This window comes from Gobio gobio (assembly GCF_949357685.1).
Source record: "Gobio gobio genome assembly, chromosome: 6".
Lineage (NCBI taxonomy): Eukaryota > Metazoa > Chordata > Actinopteri > Cypriniformes > Gobionidae > Gobio > Gobio gobio.
The window spans coordinates 55,804,773-55,825,282 of NC_137102.1; the positions used below are offsets into that span (position 1 = coordinate 55,804,773).

Sequence of the window (20,510 nt, forward strand, 5' to 3'; positions counted from 1 at the left end):
CGTATACATCCGAAATGGTACCAAATCGGATGTATGTTGTGGCCGTATACTCCCATGCTACAGCCATTTGTTGCCATGGCAAATAATCCCATCAAGTTTTTCCCAGGAGACATTTTCACACCTCTAAACAGCTTTGCCTTCCACCCCCTATTGGTCCTTCATCTCAAACTGGATTGGTTGTTTTTTTTAAAACCACTCCCAAAACCCAGACTGCTATTGGATGACAGGACGCATTGAAAACCCAGTCAAGTGACTTTATTGGTTACTTCTAAGGCTAAGGGTGGGCTAGGTTTTGTAGCATAGGGACTTGATTGGTTATAGGCCAGCTATGCAGATTTTGCTCATTAATATATATATATATATATATATATATATATATATATATAAAAATAATCCCCTCTCCCTCCCAAAAGAAAAACACACACAAAACAATTTGAGAAAGTCTGAAATATTTATTAAAAAGGTATAAAAAAAAAAAACACATTCTTAACAGCATTATAAAAGAACATTAAAACAATGGTGAAACAAAAACAAGTTAACTAAATGTATTTAAAAGGGATGCAAATGTAAAGGAACAAATGTAAAAATATAAACAGTCCAAAGAACATAAATATACGTTAAAATGAATTGGTAAAGAAACAAAAAGGGGAAAAAAATGAACAAAATGCATTTAAAAGACAGAGATGTAAAGGAATAAAATACACAGTGAACATAAAAAGGAAAAGAATAAATATACAAATTAAACAATATAAAATGAGAACAATACATTTATAAGACAAAAAAAGTGTATATAAAATATATTAAAATACATATAAATATTCCAAGTAAACAATATAACCAAATAAAAAGAACAAAGAGCATTATAAACATACATTAAAATGAATGGGGGAAAAGATAAGTGAACAAAATGTTTCTAAAGGAAGGCGACGTAAAAGGAACAACAATACAAAACGTGGAGATCAAAAGCAACATGGACATCTAAAAAGGAACAAACATACAAAGTATACAATATAAAACGAGACAAAGAAATCTATAAATTAAAAAGTGTATATAAAATATATGTAAATGTTCTATATATGGGAACCAATAAAAGTATAAGTATATAAACATAGGAATAAAGAAAATATAAAATGGAACAATTGAATATTAAAATTATAATTATAAAATTAAAGCTGCGAGCAGCGATGACGGGCCCAAGCCGGTGGCACCGCCACCCCGGTGGCATCAGTTTAACTGTGCACGGCAGGCAATAGGCATTTAAAATGGGAAAACATAAAAGGACTATGTCAAAGTCATCTGAATTCACCACATTAACTGCAGCAGTTGGTGCTGCTATGACCACAAACCACAACAGCCACATCTATGAGATCAATTAAATTTATATGAATTTCATGTCAGATTATGTCAAAGGTCAAATTGGAATGAGTTCAGAATACCATTCGAATGCTGATGTTGTTTTATTCTAACACTTCTCTTCATGTGTTTTTGAGCTACCTTAGCTACCGTTTGTGCACCAATCTTATGCACCATAAAACATGCTTTAATTTCAATATGGGTGGTCCAATAAATTCTTTTTAATAAAAAATGTATAAATGGAGCCAAATCACAGAAACTGCAAAGATGATTTTAATATCAGTGTCAGGTAAGAGTAAGATGCGTGTCTACATTTTATGGAAGTTTATTATAAATAGCCACTTTTATAAAATCATGTGAAATGTATGTTTTAATACATTTATATTATATCAGTAAATAATTAATTTAAAGACATGTGCATCATACGTGATCTTGGCAAACACATCACATGACGTTTTTATTTTAAGTGATAGTTATTTGTGATAGCCTATATGAAAGGGTTAAATTATGATCAAAAGAGAAAGGCACACACACACACACAATGATAGAGTGAGAGTGAGGGGGAGGGGAAGGACTGAGAGAAAGGCACACACACAAACTCACAGGGTGAGAGAGAGACCCCCCACACACACACACACACAGATAGAGAGGGGGAAGGGGAAAGACAGGCAGATGGCATTCCATAGACTTAAATGGTTTGTATACTGTAAAAACTGTACATTCTATCCCCCTACACTACCCCTAAGCCTACATATCGCACACACACACACACACACACACACACACTACCCCTAAACCTACCATCACAGAAAACATTCTGCATTTTTACATTTTTATTAAAAAATTGTTTAGTATGCTGTTAAAGCTATTTTTATTTACGGGGACACATGAAATGTCTTCATAAACCATGATTATGTTGTAATAAACACCCCTCCAACACACGCATTTCTGAGGCTTTGCCCATTTCCACTGACTGACATCTCTGATGTGTGTGTTGAGTTTCAAGCAATTTCAAGCATGCTAAGAGGAATTATACAAATATTCACGTTCAAACCAAAATATCTGACTTCCTGTTGGTCAGAGCTAATGACTGTAAAGTAAAAAATTAACTAATTAATCACATTTTTTTCTGTAATTAATCACGATTAATCGCAAGTTTTTAATATTTTAAGTTTGTAATATTTTGATATTGTAATAATTTCAGTTACTCTCCAAATTAATTTAGAAACAATTTAAAGACAGCATATTGTAAATATGTGTTGTATTGTCATTTTTTATGAATGAAGGCCAGTATCACTGATACTAAATTCTCTATGAAACATTAATGACGTTACATTACAGTATAACTGAAAGCTCCCAATTTCAACATTTATTAGTCTTTAAAAAACAACTTTTAATTTAAGTGAACTTAAAAAAATCTTTACATAAACCCAAAATAATAAATGTTATATTTACCCATGGCCTTCCCTGTTATACAGAAATGTAATAGTTATCAAACCTTCCTTAACTGCATAAATAATAAATGAAATATAGATGAATCATCATTAAAGCTACAATTTTCTCTGTTCCCGTTGTTCTTTGATGAACATTAATGACAGGCATCATCAGTGCTCCTGTCACTTTAAGAACAACCGCGGATCTCACGCGCGGTCCCGCGCATCTCATTTCCTCACAACTCTTTAAGTTCATTTAAGACGTTATTTAACTAATTTAAGACTCTAATATGAGAATACTCAAAATCCTCTGTGTTATTGTTTGTTCAACAGCAAAAGAGAACTCGATGTGAGCAGGAAACTGACGCGAGTCTATCTATGCGTCGAGTGTGTGTGTGTGTGTTTGTGTGTGTGTGTGTGTGTCAGTGTCCCTTGATTAGCTGACATGAGACGCATCCACACAGACAGGACACTGACACACACACACACACACACACACACACACACACACACACACACACACACACACAGACAGGACACACACACACACACACACACACACACACACACACACAGACAGGACACTGGCATACAGCGCGCTCTCTTGTGTCTTGTCGCGCTTGGAAGCATTTACATGAATAGGAGCGTGATCATGTAACGCTAAGCAAAAATGGATATAAAAACGGACGCTGTGTTATTTGCGTTAAATATTTTTAATGCGTTAAGCTTCCGTTTCACGTTGACCGAGTTTGGTGGAGATTGAATAAATCACCTACGAGGAGAACGTAAAAACTCAGACCCTGAATTATACAAATATTCACGTTTAAACAAAAACTTTCTGTGAAAAAAGACACTTATAAACAGACACTTGTAGAAAATAATGTGAATTTTTTTTTTAAATAAATTTGAACTATGTCAGTATGAATTTAAAGACAAATGTGTCAAAAGTGATCTTTGCAAACACAGCACATGACCTTCTGTAAAGCACATGTATAGAAAACACACTCACACTCCTCTGTTTTAAAAAAAGAGTTCTGTCTGAATGAGTACATGAAATCACGGCTGTCAGATGATAAGAATTGTAACTCAAATGTCATTTAGAAAATGAGTCCTGTACTGATATAGTGTCATAGTTCATGTCCACATTAACCACTACGTTGTAATACAATACCCATGTCATCATACACATTTGTGTCCTCATAAATCACATAAGCAAGCACAGAGAGAGAGAGAGAGAAAGGGAGTTTCAAAAATAATACAACACTGCCCCCTTTTGGTGATAGAGGGGAGGGCACACAAACAGCCAAAAACATTATTAAACTTTGACATGTGGCCATGGCAACATTATTTGAAATATCAGGAATTCATTCATATGTCTCTATCTGTCATGTTTTCACATTATACTGATGAAGTTTGAAGTCAATCGTGTGAAAATAAGATGGTGATTCAAAGCATTTTTGAAAGTGACACACTTCCTGCTGCCAGTTGGTGGCGCTATAACTTTGACTCACAAAAGTCATATCCATGCGATCGGCTTCTTACAACGAACACACAGCTGAAGTTTCATCCAAATCAGTCAATGTTTGCACAAGTTATTACACACTTCCTGTTTCCCTTTTCTCGCCATAAATTCGTTGCTTCGCCACGGCCAAACCATTTGAGATATCAAAAATCCGTTCGCAATTTAGCATCCTGGATATGTTCTCTTCATGCTGACCGAGTTTGGCAATGATTGAAACAATGGCCTCGGAGGAGTATATTAAATTCCAGAGCATGCGTTTTCCGAACAACCCATAATAGCTCACTTCCTGTTGGGCTGACGCATAACTATGAGCACGAAAGTTGTTCGGCCCGATGAGGTCTATATGTGTACCGAGTTTCATACATGTACGTGCAAGTGTGTTTGATATATAGACCAAGTTTTCAGACCCCACTTTAGGTGGCGCTGTCGAGCCCCCCTGCCACGCCCGGGTACCAGCTTCAGCCCGGCTCTGATGGCCGCGCATTCCGATGTGTGTGCAAAGTTTCAAGAGTTTTCGAGCATGTTAAGTGCCCCAAAAGTACCCGAGAAGTCGAAAAAAAAAACAAAAAAAAAAACAAAGAATAATCCTTAGGGGAACAATAGGGCTCTGCGCCCTTTGGGCTTGGGCCCTAATAATTGTGACCAACTCTAACACAATGTTGTTTGAGTTTTGAACATTTTTTCAAACTGGCATGATGGGCTGGTGATGTGACATGTAGTGTGGGTCAGTCTAGTCTGGTTTGTAGTAGCTAGCCTAACCAAGCCTTCCATCAACAACCATCTTCATCTTCATCAGGTCTATAGTTGCGGTCTTCCACAGGTTCTGTGTTGGTTTGTGCAACCCTGGACCTGGTCTCCAGCAACTGCAAAACATGACAGTAAATTAACCACTAAAACTCAGAGAGGAGTATAGTAACATTCTGGAGGGAAAAAGCTTAACCGGTTTCTTAACTTACCCGTCTCTTTCTCTGACGGTTCTGTGTGATGTTCTTCATAGTGTTTCTTTTCTGGGCCTTTTCAGACTGAGCCAAAGAATACTTCCTCAGCAAAGTCTCACAAAATAAAATACATCTTGAGACCTGCCAAATAATACATTAATAATATATAGTTAATGCCAATAAAAGTAAGTAAAACAATTCAATTAAAATGTATTTGTATAGCGCTTTTCACAATACATATTCAGGGTTTTTCCTGGGTCAAAAATGGTCTTCGGTGGTGGCTGACAGACATGGTCATCCATACACACACATACGCACGGTAAAAAAAAATACCCTACCCACATGATCTGCACGCGCAATACTGACAATAAATTTGAAATAAATTCAAAGAAAGTTTGTAACTTTTGCTTATCTTATTTTGATACCTTGATGTTTGTTTTTGTTCCTCATTTTTACACTATTTACTGATAATTGTTTTGGTAATCATATCAATATAAAAAAAATAGTATAAAAAAAAAATGAACAAATAGCCTAATTTTCTGCCATATACAATCAGCTAGCTAACAACAAATTTGTTCTGGGTTCACCTCACTCCAGTCTAAACTAAATGATTTTAGGCTATTTATTTTACTACACATTGTCCACATAAATAAGCTGAAAGACTGTTGATAATTAAAAATAATTCTTACCATCCACTCTTGCTAAAGTGGGTAAGCACACTTGTGTTCTCATTTCAGGTGTTGTTCTGAGTAAATGATTAAACTAATTTGTGAGTTCAGTGTTGGACAGATCAGTTCTAACCAGTCGTTAAAATGATTCGGTTCAAAGGAGTCATTAGGTGGCGAATCGGACATTAGCAGACGCGTTGTGTGTGAATCACGTCTTTAGAAAATCGCGAAAGATTTGTCAAGACACAGAAAACACTTCATAACCGGATAGGATTTGTTTCAAGTTTATTGAAAGTATGCTTTATGTCAGCTGGTCAGAGAATCAGTCAATGTTTTTTGAGCGCATTTCACACCCAGCGGTAATTAAAGGAAGACGTCTGATAGCGCCACGTGCAACATGGATTCGGTCTTCCGACCTTTTGATTTTGATTAACGTAATATGTGAAACATTAGAAAGCTAAGAATGCTTATTTTGAAGACAGAGAGCGTGCGAGCGGGAGGAGCTCACTGGTCGTTCTCTCTGTCACTCAGTTAACTCAAGTGCAGCAGTCCTCTACTACATCAATCATAAATCACAATAACTCAACAAATAAGGCTTTGGCGGGACAAAAATTTGTTTTGGCGGCCGGCAAAAAATGTTCAATGTAGGAAAAACCCTGATATTGTTTCAAAGCAACTTCACAGAAAATGCATGCGTCTACATTACAGAAAAAAACAGAGAACATTAAAATAATGACAACATTTTTAAGATTACCTTTTACACATTCAGGGTCAACATCTGTAAAAGTTCTTCAGGATCATGGATCCAAAACTTCTGGATCATGAGGGGGGAAGAAACATGCACACACACAAATGAATATTAATTTGTTTGATAAAACATTAATATTAATTATCAACTTACGGACATGGACTTGCAAAACATACTCACCAGGCCCATACAAAAACTTTACAGTAGATCCAAAATCCTGGTTTGCCTGTAATTCTTCAGAGTCCAAGGATGGTGTTTTCCTGTCCTCTCTGCAGAACAAGTGTAAGTTACATGATCTCAGATTATTCATTCCAAAGCTCTGTTACATTTTATGACAAGCTTGATCTTAAAACTAGCTGACAGTAGGGATGGGCATTATGACCATATAATTATACATACATGAGAAATTATATTTTACAATAACGATATCACAATATATTTATTTTGATGGATATTTTATTAAAATGCTACAGAATAATACTGCTTTAAAAGTCTTCACTGTATGATATTCAATTAATTAATATCACATGATTCTTAAAGAAGCAGAAGGTCTTCTCTATTCTTTTGTTTTATTAAAATGATGACAAAGCTGCAGCCCCTTTAAGAACGGATGCACAGAATGACACGCATCCGGGTTTCCCCACGTTAACTTGAACTGTTTAACGTACTTAAGACATAACTGACTGTTTAAATCAAGTGAATACCTCACATGACAAGGTTTCTGAGATAATTGTGTGCATTTTACAGAAAGATAATTGATTTCGGGATCGCCTGCTGTCTGAGAGAGGCTTATTTTAACACATGCATGTCCCGTTCATTATTCTACATTCATGCATGTTTCCTTGTCAAAATGTCAAAAAGTTTTAGTACAGTCAGTGCTGCGTTATATACGCTATATTCCCATTCCGCAATATAAAACGGTAATGTTAACGTTTACAGCAAAATCACTAACAATAGTCAGTATCATCAGATCGCCATAACACCCAGCCCTATCTTAACAATATTACAACAAAACACAGAAACAGAATATGTAAGTTAATCACGATTAGCATATGACTTTAATGCACTAACGTTATATATCTTGATAAGCAGTAGAAAAAATATAAAGGGGTTTACGTTACCTTCTGCCGTCTGCTGTCCGCCATTGGAAACTTAGTCTGTTCGTATTCATGTTTTTTCGTTCTCAGTCGACATCCCACAATCAAAATTCGTCCAAAATAAGATTTTAACAGGTTTAAAATGATCCATGCAATGCCATTAATGGACAGAAGAAGCCGTCCTGTTGAAGATTAGAAGCCGCGCGATCGCGTCGCGTCCCCGCGAGCCACGAGCAACGAGCAACTCCAACGGCAACGGGTGTATAATTCAAACTGAAGGCGCGCACTGTCATTGGTCAGATTTCTGGATGACGTTCAGATTGACCAATCACGCTCAAAAGAACACGGAAAGACAGCAAGTAGCCTTGCAAATATAGAAAAAAACTTGTTTAAAACAACAGTTAGAAAATGTGTATATTTATTTTTATTTGCTGTTATATTTAATGAATTGGTCAAATGTTGTTTTGTGGTGTGGGCAGAGGCCTGGAAGTTTCAACCTGTGCAGATTTGCAGTGCAGATTTGTACTCTTTAAAAACAATTATTGTTTGATATTTAGTTTGCTATATATTTTGTTATATTTGTATCCAGAATTGAATGTAAAACCAGTTTGAATGTAAAAATACACCTTCACTGTCAAACAGAAAATTAAAGTAAAATATCTTAATTTAAATAAGGAAAAATCTGTAAACTAATAGTGTTTTCTCTAAAACGTTTAATGTAAATTTCTGTGAAGTTTTTTAACTTTATTTGACTTAAGATATTTGACTTATTTTACGGTTTTTGTTTTGCAGCTGTAGCTGCGTTTTTTTTTAGGTTTTTATTCTTACAGTGTAAATATAAAACTAATAAGATTTACTTTAAAATGACAAAGAATAATGTTAAATTGTTAGTATGGACATAAACATAAACCTTTAATATAATGAGCTAAATATTGTATTACAGTTGTTAATTTACAGATATTGTTTGTAATTTTGCATGAATTTGTTATTTATGAAAACAGAAAAATAATACAGTGATGTTCCTGTATAAAAAAATGAGAATTACTGTAATTTGTCATTAATGATATAATCCTTAAAATAACAGTCAAGTTGTTTATTTAGATATTGTTTGTAATTTTACATTGTTTTAAACATAATTCAAAATTACAAGAAAATACTGTAAAAAACTGACGTTTTTTTCTGTAAAATTAGGATTATTTTTATTGGTTGCCTTATTTTTATTGGTAACCTTATTGGTTGCACCTACATCTATTGTGAGTGGTGGATTTCAAACCTCAAAACGCTCCTCTTTTGCAGCGTGTTAAAGTTAAGAATCTTGGAGTGACACTTTTTGTTAATAGTTGCAGAGCTGAAAGATCTGCTTGTGTTTCTGTGTTTCTTGAGCAAGTGAATCCCTGCTCTTTTTTATTCCATATTTTTATTTTGAGCATATCAGTTTTTGGTGTTTTTAAAACAAACTTTTTCATTTTCCACATTTCATCTCCTTTTTATTTAATTCTATTATTGCCTACAATTTGTAAAACTTTGCAAAAATTGTTTGGGGATAGTCTAAAATGTTTGGTTAATTATCCTTTGTTAATTCCATTACATTTCTTTGTTTATTTCATTACATATTCAGATTTTTTTGTGAACGTATATGTTCAGACAGGGTTTTTATTTTGTACTGTTTTTATAAAAAATATTTGATTTAGAGACTCTTTTCATGCAGGGGTTTTAAGGCCCTGACACACCATTCTGATGGTTTGGCCCAGACCCAGGCAACGTGAACCAACCCCACAGTCGGCTTTAGTCATTGCTAGTTCAGTTTAGTGTTTCAGGGCCTTAAGAATTATTTTTTCTGTGTAAAAAGCTTGTTTTCTGTAGCCTATAGTAGACCAGAGATAATTCTCAATCCTGAAGTGCTCCCCTGCCCCCCTCCTTCTGAGAACAGCCAGCACAAGTGTCAGTCATTAACATATGAAAGGTCTTCTTCACACCTAACAGTCTTCAGTCCTAGCACACCCAGCAGTGTTTCAGCTGTATATGTCCGTGAAATTTCACGGATTCCTGTATACGTCCGCATACGTGAGGTTTCCGGGTTTTTCTGGAAATATACTGTTCCGTGTTACTCTGATCCGCTTTTTCCCACATACATCCGGTAAACATCAAATTACACAGGAGTATACCATGCCCGGATAGTGCCGGATTTCAGTGTTTTCATGCAGTGCTAGTGATGGGCAGACCGAGGCTTCGTGAAGCACTGAAGCAGTTGAAGCAAATGTGTCATATTGTTTCGAAGCTTCGAATCAATCTGACACCTGTCTCTACGGCGCCATCTAGTGGTCATTTCCATGTGTTGATCTGAAATACCTTGACAATGATCCATGTAAAAACAATTGTTTTTAACATCTGTCTGACAACTACATGATCTTGGTTTTGTAACCTGTAGCCTCGTCATTGTAAAGAACTATATATATTTTGTTTGTTATACAAAATGAACATTAATAAAATAAATAAAGCCACAATGTGTCACATTTGTCACAAAACATTTTTATTCAAAAATATGAATTGCTCTGCTGTTGAAGGACTCAGCTGACTTCTTTTTTTACATAATTTCTCCAGCCTTTGAAAAAATCCTCTCACAAGGGACATTTGTTGCTGGCATGCACAAATATTTTTGGATGATGTAAATACATGGATGATGTATTGTTGCAGAAGGCTAGCTGCCTATCACAATACACACATCTCACTTTATTTGGTGCTTCCAAATGGAAATGCTCCCACACCACAGATGTACGGCATCTCTTGCGTGCAGCCTCCATTTTATATATTCTATTAATATATCTATCTATATATCACCTATCTATATCTATATAATTCTATATATCTAACTTATGCTGTGCTATCTATCTGTCACTATCTAACTTAGCCTATATGAATGTGTCACTATATCTATCCTAACTATATGTCACTGTCTATACCTATCAGTCAATAGCCTATATCTTATTTAAATCTAGCCTAAATATATCTAACCAAAGCGCACTATAAATCTCACTGCTATCACAAAATCACCGCTATCACAAAATCACTCTCCTCTCACAAAAACCCACGAGGTGAAGATGGATTTACTTCACTTTTAAACTGTGGTGAATTAGGTTTACAGATGTGTGACTGTGTGGCTTGTTCCCGCCCCCTTTAATCAACGCAGTTTCGGAAGGCGCCACCTGATGAAACACTTTGAAGCTTCATTTAGCCATAGTCACGTGACATGGGTGTTTCGAATCACAGTTCGGAGCAGTGTTTCGAAACATCTGCGCTTCGGGATCTCGGCAAAGCCCCGAAACGTCTGTTTCGCGTCTGCCATCCCTACAACAAGCTAGTCAACAGTTTCCTCAGCATGTTCAGCCTAAGCAGTCAGTGGCGCAGGCAGAGCCCCTTGACAAATGTGCTGTAGCTGATTATGAGCAGATCCAGTGTGGCCCGCCTGGTATCAGTGGTGCTGAGTGTGAAGCTATCAACTGCTGCTTTAACGGACAGCAGTGTTTCTATGGGAAGGCTGGTAAGAGTGAGTCAAATGTGAAGGTGTTCATGTTAAACTGCTCCTCAGCAATAACCTGCTCTCTTATCATCTTCCAGTGACTGTCCAGTGTATAAGAGATGGTCAGTTTGTGGTAGTGGTGGCTAGAGATGTTACGCTACCTCGCTTGAGCCTGGATTCAGTCCATCTCCTGGGTGGAAACGACCCACCTTGCAGTCCTGTGGGATCCACACCTTCCTTTGCTATATACCAGTTCCCTGTCACTGCATGTGGCACAAGCATGATGGTGAGTAGCTGCTTGTGGTTCTGATCTGCATGGCTTAGAATGGACTGGATGCCAACAGTTACTATTTGCAGGAGGACAGTGGATATGTGGTGTATGAAAACCGAATGACCTCCTTGTATGAAGTCGGTGTTGGACCACTTGGCTCCATCACAAGGGACAGCCATTTTGAGTAGGTGATTTTATTCTTTAGCATAGTTAATCCTTGACAATGCTACAAGCTCACTGCTTGTTGTCTAGGCTTCTCTTCCAGTGCAGGTACTCTGCTACTTCTGTGGAAGCTCTGGTTGTGGAGGTCAACACTGTTCCTGCACCTCCACCAGTAGCGGCTCCTGGTCCCCTCAGGGTGGAGCTTAGACTGGCAAATGGTCAGTGTGTCACCAAAGGCTGTGCAGAAGGTTAGTGTCTGTCCCAAGTATGCATAAGTATTTTCTAAGACTCCAGGTTGCAGCAGTTTCTGGTTAAACAGCGGTATTCTTCCTCAGGGGATGAGGCGTACACGTCCTACTACGGTGATTCTGATTATCCGGTTACTAAAGTCCTGCGGGAGCCTGTGTTTGTTGAGGTGCGCATATTGGAGAGGACCGACCCCAACATTGTCCTGATGCTGGGACGTTGTTGGGCGACATCAACCCCCAGTCCACTGAGTCTACCCCAGTGGGACCTTCTGGTTGATGGGTGAGTAAGGCCAGTCTTTATCCATCTAGTGTGCTGGAAGACCTTTCTGACTGCCTCTTTGCTTTTCAGATGCCCTTACCAGGATGACCGTTACCTGACCACATTGGTTCCGGTAGCTGGATATTCTGGTCTTCAGTTCCCAACCCACTACAAGCGCTTTGTTGTGAAGATGTTCACGTTTGTGGATCCAGCATCACTGGCTCCTCTACAGGAAACCGTATGCTCTTACCTTACCTGAGTCCTTTTATATCAGTTTTTTTGTTATTTCTGTGGCTCAACCCTTTCCCCCTCTGTTAGATCTTCATCCACTGTAGTACAGCAGTGTGCCATCCCTCTTCTGGCTCCTGTGAGCAAAGCTGTGCTAGGAAAAGTGAGTGCTTGTTGTAAACTGACTTCGGGAACTATGAGAATTTGTTTTTTAAATGCCTCACGATTCTACCATTTTCTTTTCCAGGAAGAGATGCTGATGTCAAGACCATCTCTAGTGGGCAAACTGTGGTGTCTAGTGGAGAAGTTAACCTGGTCATGTGACTTTAATAGTTTTAATAAACTACTTAACTCAACCATGTGTCTCTTTGGTATTGATCTTTCATGACCGTTCTCAGTTTGATTTATTGGGTCACACTACTAAACCAGAGTTCCTTTTTTGCTTCAAGGTTGTGCTTGACTTAAAATAAACAAGCCAAGCTCCAGTTGCTGTCCTGGGTTCCTGTTCTTAATGGTATTTTAAAGCCTCTCCTGAAAAAGAGAAATCTGGATAACTCCATATTGAGCAACTACAGACCAATCTCAAATCTCCCCTTCATAGGCAAGATCATTGAAAAAGTTGTTTTCAGTCAGCTGAACAAATTCTTGAACTCAAACGGATACTTTGACAATTTTCAATCTGGTTTCCGACCGCATCACAGCACAGAGACAGCGCTCATAAAGATTATAAATGATATTCGCCTCAATACAGATACAGGCAAAACATCAATTCTGGTACTACTGGACCTCAGTGCTGCATTCGACACTGACCACAACATACTTCTTGACAGGCTAGAAAATTGGGTTGGGCTTTCTGGAATGGTCCTCAAATGGTTCAGGTCATACTTAGAAGGGAGAGGTTATGTGAGTATAGGTGACCATAAGTCTGAGTGGACATCCATGACATGCGGAGTCCCACAAGGGTCAATTCTTGCACCACTACTATTCAACCTGTATACACGGGTTTCCTGTTTACAAACATTACAGGGTGCGTGCGCATCCTGGAGGCAGAAAGACAGATCGCTGGTCCGCTACTGCAACAACATTGAAGCTTTCCTTATTGTTTGTATATAACTGCTGACTCAATAAAACGTGATTTTAGTTGGATCTGTTTGTCTGTCTTTAATTTTGCAGTGTTGATGTGATACATGTATGAATGATCATGTTAGGTAATAATTTTTTGGTAAACGCATGCTTCCCCCTAGGTATGTTAAACATCAGGCACCCAGCACTGGCTCTGTTGGTACAATTAACCACGCAGCAACTCCTTGGCATTTTGACTTACAGACACGCCGCTACTAACCTACAACACGAGAGGTTTCTTCTTTCTGCCTCTCGGGTGCGTGCGCAAGCAGTGATGACGTCGCCGAGAAATCCATGTATATGCTGCCACTGAGCCAAATAATGAAAAATAACAAAATGGCTTACCACAGCTATGCTGACGACACCCAGATCTACTTAGCCCTATCACCAAATGACTACAGCCCCATTGACTCTCTATGTAAATGCATTGATGAAGTTAACAGTTGGATGTGCCAAAACTTTCTTCAGTTAAACAATGACAAAACTGAAATTACTACATTTGGAAACAAAGATGAAATTCTCAAGGTGAACGCATATCTTGAGGCTAAAGGCCTGAAATCAAAAAATCAAGTCAGGAATCTTGGTGTGATTTTGGAGTCAGACCTGAGTTTCAATAGTCATGTCAAAGCAATAACTAAATCCGCTTACTATCATCTCAAAAACATATCAAGAATTAGATGCTTTGTTTCCAGGCAAGACTTAGAGAAACTCGTTCATGCTTTTATTACCAGTAGGGTGGACTATTGTAATGGTCTCCTCACCGGCCTTCCCAAAAAGACCATTAGACAGCTGCAGCTCATACAGAACGCTGCTGCCAGGATCCTGACCAGAACCAGAAAATATGACCATATCACACCAGTCCTCAGCTCTTTACACTGGCTTCCAGTTACATTTAGGATCGATTTTAAAGTGCTATTACTTGTATATAAATCACTCAATGACCTAGGACCTCAATACATTGCAGATATGCTGATTAAATACAAACCCAACAGATCACTCAGATCATCAGGATCAAGTCAATTAGAAATACCAAGGGTTCACTCAAAGCAAGGAGAGTCTGCTTTTAGCTATTATGCCAGCCGTAGCTGGAACCAGCTTCCTGACCAGATTAGATGTGCTCAAACAGTAGCCACTTTCAAATCCAGACTCAAAACACATCTGTTCAGCTGTGCATTTACAGAATGAGCACTGTGCCACTGTACGTGCTTTGTCCGAACTGCTTGCATTTTAATTTATATGCTTAAATTTAACCCTGTTCTTATTTTTATTTTTAATTATACTCTTTATTTTTATCTTTCAATGTTTTCTTTATTTTTTATTTCTTTTAATTCCTATTATAACTGTAATATTTTTATTTCATTTCTGTGTAAAGCACTTTGAATTGCCACTGTGTATGAAATGTGCTATACAAATAAACTTGCCTTGCCTTGCCTTGCCTATGACAATGGGTTATTTAATCAGTTTTGGTATCTGCTTGTGGCTTTATGGCTGGACTAGCATAACTGCTTGTATTGCTATTCAAGCATGCCAAGTCCCTTTGTTTTTTGGTAATGTTATTTGAAAGCCCCCCGAATTCATGCAAGTACAGCATTGCATCTGCAATAAAATCAGTATCAACCTGCATTGTCCTTTTAATTAAATTGTGACTTTTTTTTTCTTTTCTTTAGGCTAGCCCCAATGTTAAGGTAGACTGGTGCTTTAATAGCTGATTTAGTTCCATAAAAGAACACAACTATTTTTGAAAATGGCCTAATTTTCCAACTCCACTAGAGTTCAACAATTGCATTTTACTATTTTCGGTTCATTCAGCTGATTTCTGGGTCTGGTGGTAGCGTGCTATGCTTGGCATATTGAATCTGAATAGACTTAGCGTCTTGCTCAAATGACCAAAGAGTTTTGATACTTTTCCTATTTTAAAACCTGACTTGAATTTATTTCGAGCAATATATAAAGACTCATAACAAAGGCAATAAAGAAGCATTATGATTAGTCTGTACATCTAGTTAAATTCATCATACTTTAACATCACAATTCCAACTGTTGCTCAAAAAGGAGTGGGTAGAAGTTAACTTATTTAAACCCACCCTGGTTACAATTTAAAACAGGAAAAACAACAACAAAAAATACAAAGATAAACAAAGGTAGTGCTTCCTTAATTATTGACATTATCCAAACATTCCATTACAATTTCATATATATTCATATGAGAACTCCAAAAAGAAAAGAAGGGGTAATTCCCCCAAAAAGCACAACAAAAAACACACATTCCTTAGATACACACCATATATTACCTCATGTAACAATTATGATAATATCAACAATGATAATCAGAATATCTACGAGGTAAGTTAACACAGACTGTGAATTCATAGATCTATACTATTATAGTAATACCAACAATGGTAATCAGAATACCTAAAAGGTAAGATAACACAGACTCTGTATACATGATTTTACACCACACAATTAAACCACACACTCCTTATAATGAAACAAGATCTTCTGTTTATACAGTGCTTTAAATTGATGAATGCTTTTACATTGTTTATGTTCGAGCCCCAGACTATTCCATAGCTTAACTCCACATACAGACACACAAAAACTTCTCCTGGTGGTTCTGATTGTTGGTAGTAAAAAGTTCCCATAACCCCTCAAACTATATAACTGCTCTCTCTGCGTGAATAACTTTTGTATGTTAGCAGGTAATAAGTTGTAAAATGCTTTAAATAAAAATTGTGCTGTATTAAATTTAACTAGGTCATGTATTTTTTAATAATTTTGATTTAAGAAACAGTGGATTTGTATGTTCAAGGTATTCAGCCTTATGTATGGAACGTATGGCCCTTTTTTGTAAGATAAATAGTGATTGTATTAAGTTAGTATAATTATTTCCCCATACTTCCACGCAGTAAGTTAAGTACGGTAGAATCAGGGAACAGTACAAGGTACGGAGTGTATTCTCATCAAGGACCTGTTTGGCTTTATTTATTATTGCAAGGCTTTTGGAGACTTTGGTTTTTATGTGTGATGTGAGTTTTCCAAGTTAGTTTGTTGTCTATTATAACTCCTAAAAATTTTATTTCAGAAACATTTTCAATTTGTATCCCATCTATCTCAATCGTCTTATCCATTTTTTTTCTTATAATTACTAAAAAATATAGCTTTAGTTTTTTCTAAGTTTAAAGATAATTTATTACTATCCATCCATTTTTTTATATTCCTTAGTTCCGTATTTACCACATTGATAACCTTATCATAATTGTCATCACAATAGAAAATATTGGTATCATCTGCAAATAAAACACACTTAAGTAGTTTTGAAACATTAAATATATCATTGATGTACAAATTGAACAATTTAGGGCCCAATACTGACCCTTGGGGGACACTTCTGTAGTTACATTGTGTACTAAGACCGATGGGAATTTAACGTTGCAACTATTTTTAGGCCGATATGGCTAGGAACTATAGCCTACTCTCTCCTGCGTAATCAAGGAACTTTGCTGCTGTACCATGGGTGCAGCGGTGCAATGATATTGCGGGGGAGGGGGATTGAGAAGACGTAGGTTTGTGGCCAGTTGCAAAAACTGCTTGGATTAAAGGCTAAGAAACTGAGGGTGAGTGGACAAAAATTATTGGCTGTTTCAATTCACTTTTTCATGCCCTTCCCTTAGTGTCGTTGACTCAGATGTACATTGCATGATTGCCCACTACTGATGGAACCCTTGCAATGGGTTGAATTGGAAAGTATTGTGTTGGGAAGGTTACTTTGGTAATGTGGAACACTTCAAACTGGCGATAGGGATTGACCCAAGGGGAAGTGCTTAGGGAGATGTGAGTGTTGCTAAATTTGGAACTAGAGATTACTCTTACAATATCTTTATATGGCAGAAATAGTAAAAGTAGTCATTCTAGTTAATACTTTTACATGTCTACAAGCAAAGCAGAATGCACCAAACATCTACCTAAAGTACTCTGGGCAAGCTCCAGTAGCAAATCTGAGCATTAACTTTTTATTTGTCTTCAGTATGACAAATCTGACTAATTGGAATCAAGAAACATCGCATGCATATTTTTAGAACCAATGAGAATTTTCTGGTAGCGTAAACTCCCATTTGGGCAAGTCTGGAGAACCATGACTGTTAATGAAGAGGGAGGGATTATCATTAATTAGCCAAAATCTGTAGAATATAAAAAGACCAAAGGGCAGCATCTCAACAGTGTGACTAGCTGTTGAACAATGGCAGGAAGTTGGTGTGCTGTTCAATCTCTGGCACTTTGTGTGTGGTTTTGTGCTTTCTGTCAGGCTGTTCCACAGTGGAGTAATCTGCCCCAGAATCCTCAAGTTCTGTTACAGCAAACTGACCAGCGGGTTCAACAACAAGCTAGTCAACAGTTTCCTCAGCATGTTCAGCCTAAGCAGTCAGTGGCGCAGGCAGAGCCCCTTGACAAATGTGCTGTAGCTGATTATGAGCAGATCCAGTGTGGCCCGCCTGGTATCAGTGGTGCTGAGTGTGAAGCTATCAACTGCTGCTTTAGCGGACAGCAGTGTTTCTATGGGAAGGCTGGTAAGAGTGAGTCAATGTAAAGGTGTTCATGTTAAACTGCTCCTCAGCAATAACCTGCTCTCTTATCTTCTTCCAGTGACTGTCCAGTGTATAAGAGATGGTCAGTTTGTGGTAGTGGTGGCTAGAGATGTTACGCTACCTCGCTTGAGCCTGGATTCAGTCCATCTCCTGGGTGGAAACGACCCACCTTGCAGTCCTGTGGGATCCACACCTTCCTTTGCTATATACCAGTTCCCTGTCACTGCATGTGGCACAAGCATGATGGTGAGTAGCTGCTTGTGGTTCTGATCTGCATGGCTTAGAATGGACTGGATGCCAACAGTTACTATTTGCAGGAGGACCGTGGATATGTGGTGTATGAAAACCGAATGACCTCCTCGTATGAAGTCGGTGTTGGACCACTTGGCTCCATCACAAGGGACAGCCATTTTGAGTAGGTGATTTTATTCTTTAGCATAGGTTAATCCTTGACAATGCTACAAGTTCACTGCTTGTTGTCTAGGCTTCTCTTCCAGTGCAGGTACTCTGCTACTTCTGTGGAAGCTCTGGTTGTAGAGGTCAACACTGTTCCTGCACCTCCACCAGTAGCGGCTCCTGGTCCCCTCAGGGTGGAGCTTAGACTGGCAAATGGTCAGTGTGTCACCAAAGGCTGTGCAGAAGGTAAGTGTCTGTCCCAAGTATGCTTAAGTATTTTCTAAAACTCCAGGTTGCAGCAGTTTCTGGTTAAATGGCGGTTTTCTTCCTCAGGGGATGAGGCGTACACGTCCTACTACGGTGATTCTGATTATCCGGTTACTAAAGTCCTGCGTGAGCCTGTGTTTGTTGAGGTGCGCATATTGGAGAGGACCGACCCCAACATTGTCCTGATGCTGGGACGTTGCTGGGCGACATCAACCCCCAGTCCACTGAGTCTACCCCAGTGGGACCTTCTGGTTGATGGGTGAGTAAGGCCAGTCTTTATCCATCTAGTGTGCTGGAAGACCTTTCTGACTGCCTCTTTGCCTTTCAGATGCCCTTACCAGGATGACCGTTACCTGACCACATTGGTTCCGGTAGCTGGATCTTCTGGTCTTCAGTTCCCAACCCACTACAAGCGCTTTGTTGTGAAGATGTTCACATTTGTGGATCCAGCATCACTGGCTCCTCTACAGGAAACCGTATGCTCTGCAGCCTTACCTGAGTCCTTTTATATTGTTTTTATTTTTTTTTTATAGTTATTTCTGTGGCTTAACCCTTTCCCCCTCTGTTAGATCTTCATCCACTGTAGTACAGCAGTGTGCCATCCCTCTTCTGGATCCTGTGAGCAAAGCTGTGCTAGGAAAAGTGAGTGCTTGTTGTAAACTTACTTCAGGAACTTTTTTTTTTTTTTTAAATGCCTCACGATTCTACCATTTTCTTTTCCAGGAAGAGATGCTGATGTCAAGACCATCTCTAGTGGGCAAACTGTGGTGTCTAGTGGAGAAGTTAAACTTGTCATGTGACTTTAATAGTTTTAATAAACTTCTCAACTCAACCATGTGTCTCTTTGGTATTGATCTTTCATGACTTCTCAGTTTGATTTATCGGGCCACACTACTAAAAGTTCCAAGTGGGTACGTGCGGGTTTACAAAAACGGACCTGTGCAGGACTCTGGCGTCTCGTATAAATGACCCCAGCCTTTAGATATTTTTCCTATTTAAAACTTGACTTCTGTAGTTTTTGTAGGTATTGGGCTGCTACATGTGTCTAATGAATTTCATACTCGTATGGCAAACTTGTATGACTGGTATTTTTTTTTTTTTTTTTTTTACGGGTGCTATCAAACCATTTTGCCACACCTAATTCTGAATCCTTTATCAGACATAGATTTCCACCACTTTTGGTGCATGTGCAGAGTTTCATGAGTTTGAGCATGTTTAGGCCCTCAATGTGATTCATTTTGGAGAGGTAGAATACTAGACTGAGGGTTTCCAATAGGGTCCACACACCATCGGTGCATGGTCCCTAATTATAAACTAATGAAGGCAAAGTTATTAAAATGGTGAGAAATTTGACATGATGGCACTATTTTTCCATAATAACTTGTATAACAATGTTGATGGATATGTTACACATCAACTACTCCTTTATGCATTATTTATTTACATGTACACGTGTGGAAGAGAAATTTGGTGTTGAGATTAAGTTCTTGGTTATAATGTCTAATATTTGTTTTATGATTAATATGTCTTGGGCTGTGTGTGTGTGTACTGTTTGCTGAAGCAGAGACATTTCGTCACTGTCAGGTCAAAGAAAATTCCTGGACAAACAGCAGGAAACCACCTTGGTCACCACGGCAACAGCTGATCCCTCCAGTCTGATCCAACAAGACCTTCACATTTCAGAAAGCAGAAAAG

General features: G+C 38.1%; 2 protein-coding genes across 2 annotated transcripts; both read left to right on the top strand.

Annotated features, from left to right (window-relative positions):
• Positions 1-11,135: 11,135 nt before the first annotated feature.
• Positions 11,136-12,798, top strand: LOC307128596 (zona pellucida sperm-binding protein 4-like; the record flags this gene model as incomplete). Its single annotated transcript, XM_079820510.1, has 9 exons — positions 11,136-11,151; positions 11,193-11,297; positions 11,375-11,562; positions 11,634-11,731; positions 11,800-11,957; positions 12,045-12,237; positions 12,307-12,454; positions 12,535-12,607; positions 12,692-12,798. 9 exons carry the CDS (start codon positions 11,136-11,138, stop codon positions 12,766-12,768), a joined length of 1,056 nt encoding a protein of 351 aa, XP_079676636.1. The 3' UTR covers positions 12,769-12,798.
• A 2,344-nt stretch (positions 12,799-15,142) lies between these two features.
• LOC307128597 (zona pellucida sperm-binding protein 4-like) lies at positions 15,143-19,645 on the top strand (the record flags this gene model as incomplete). The annotated part of the gene is made up of 9 exons (XM_079820511.1): positions 15,143-15,148; positions 17,873-18,134; positions 18,211-18,398; positions 18,470-18,567; positions 18,637-18,794; positions 18,882-19,074; positions 19,144-19,291; positions 19,385-19,457; positions 19,539-19,645. The coding sequence occupies 9 exons, from the start codon at positions 15,143-15,145 to the stop codon at positions 19,613-19,615; spliced, it is 1,203 nt and encodes a 400-aa protein (XP_079676637.1). The 3' UTR covers positions 19,616-19,645.
• Positions 19,646-20,510: the final 865 nt, after the last annotated feature.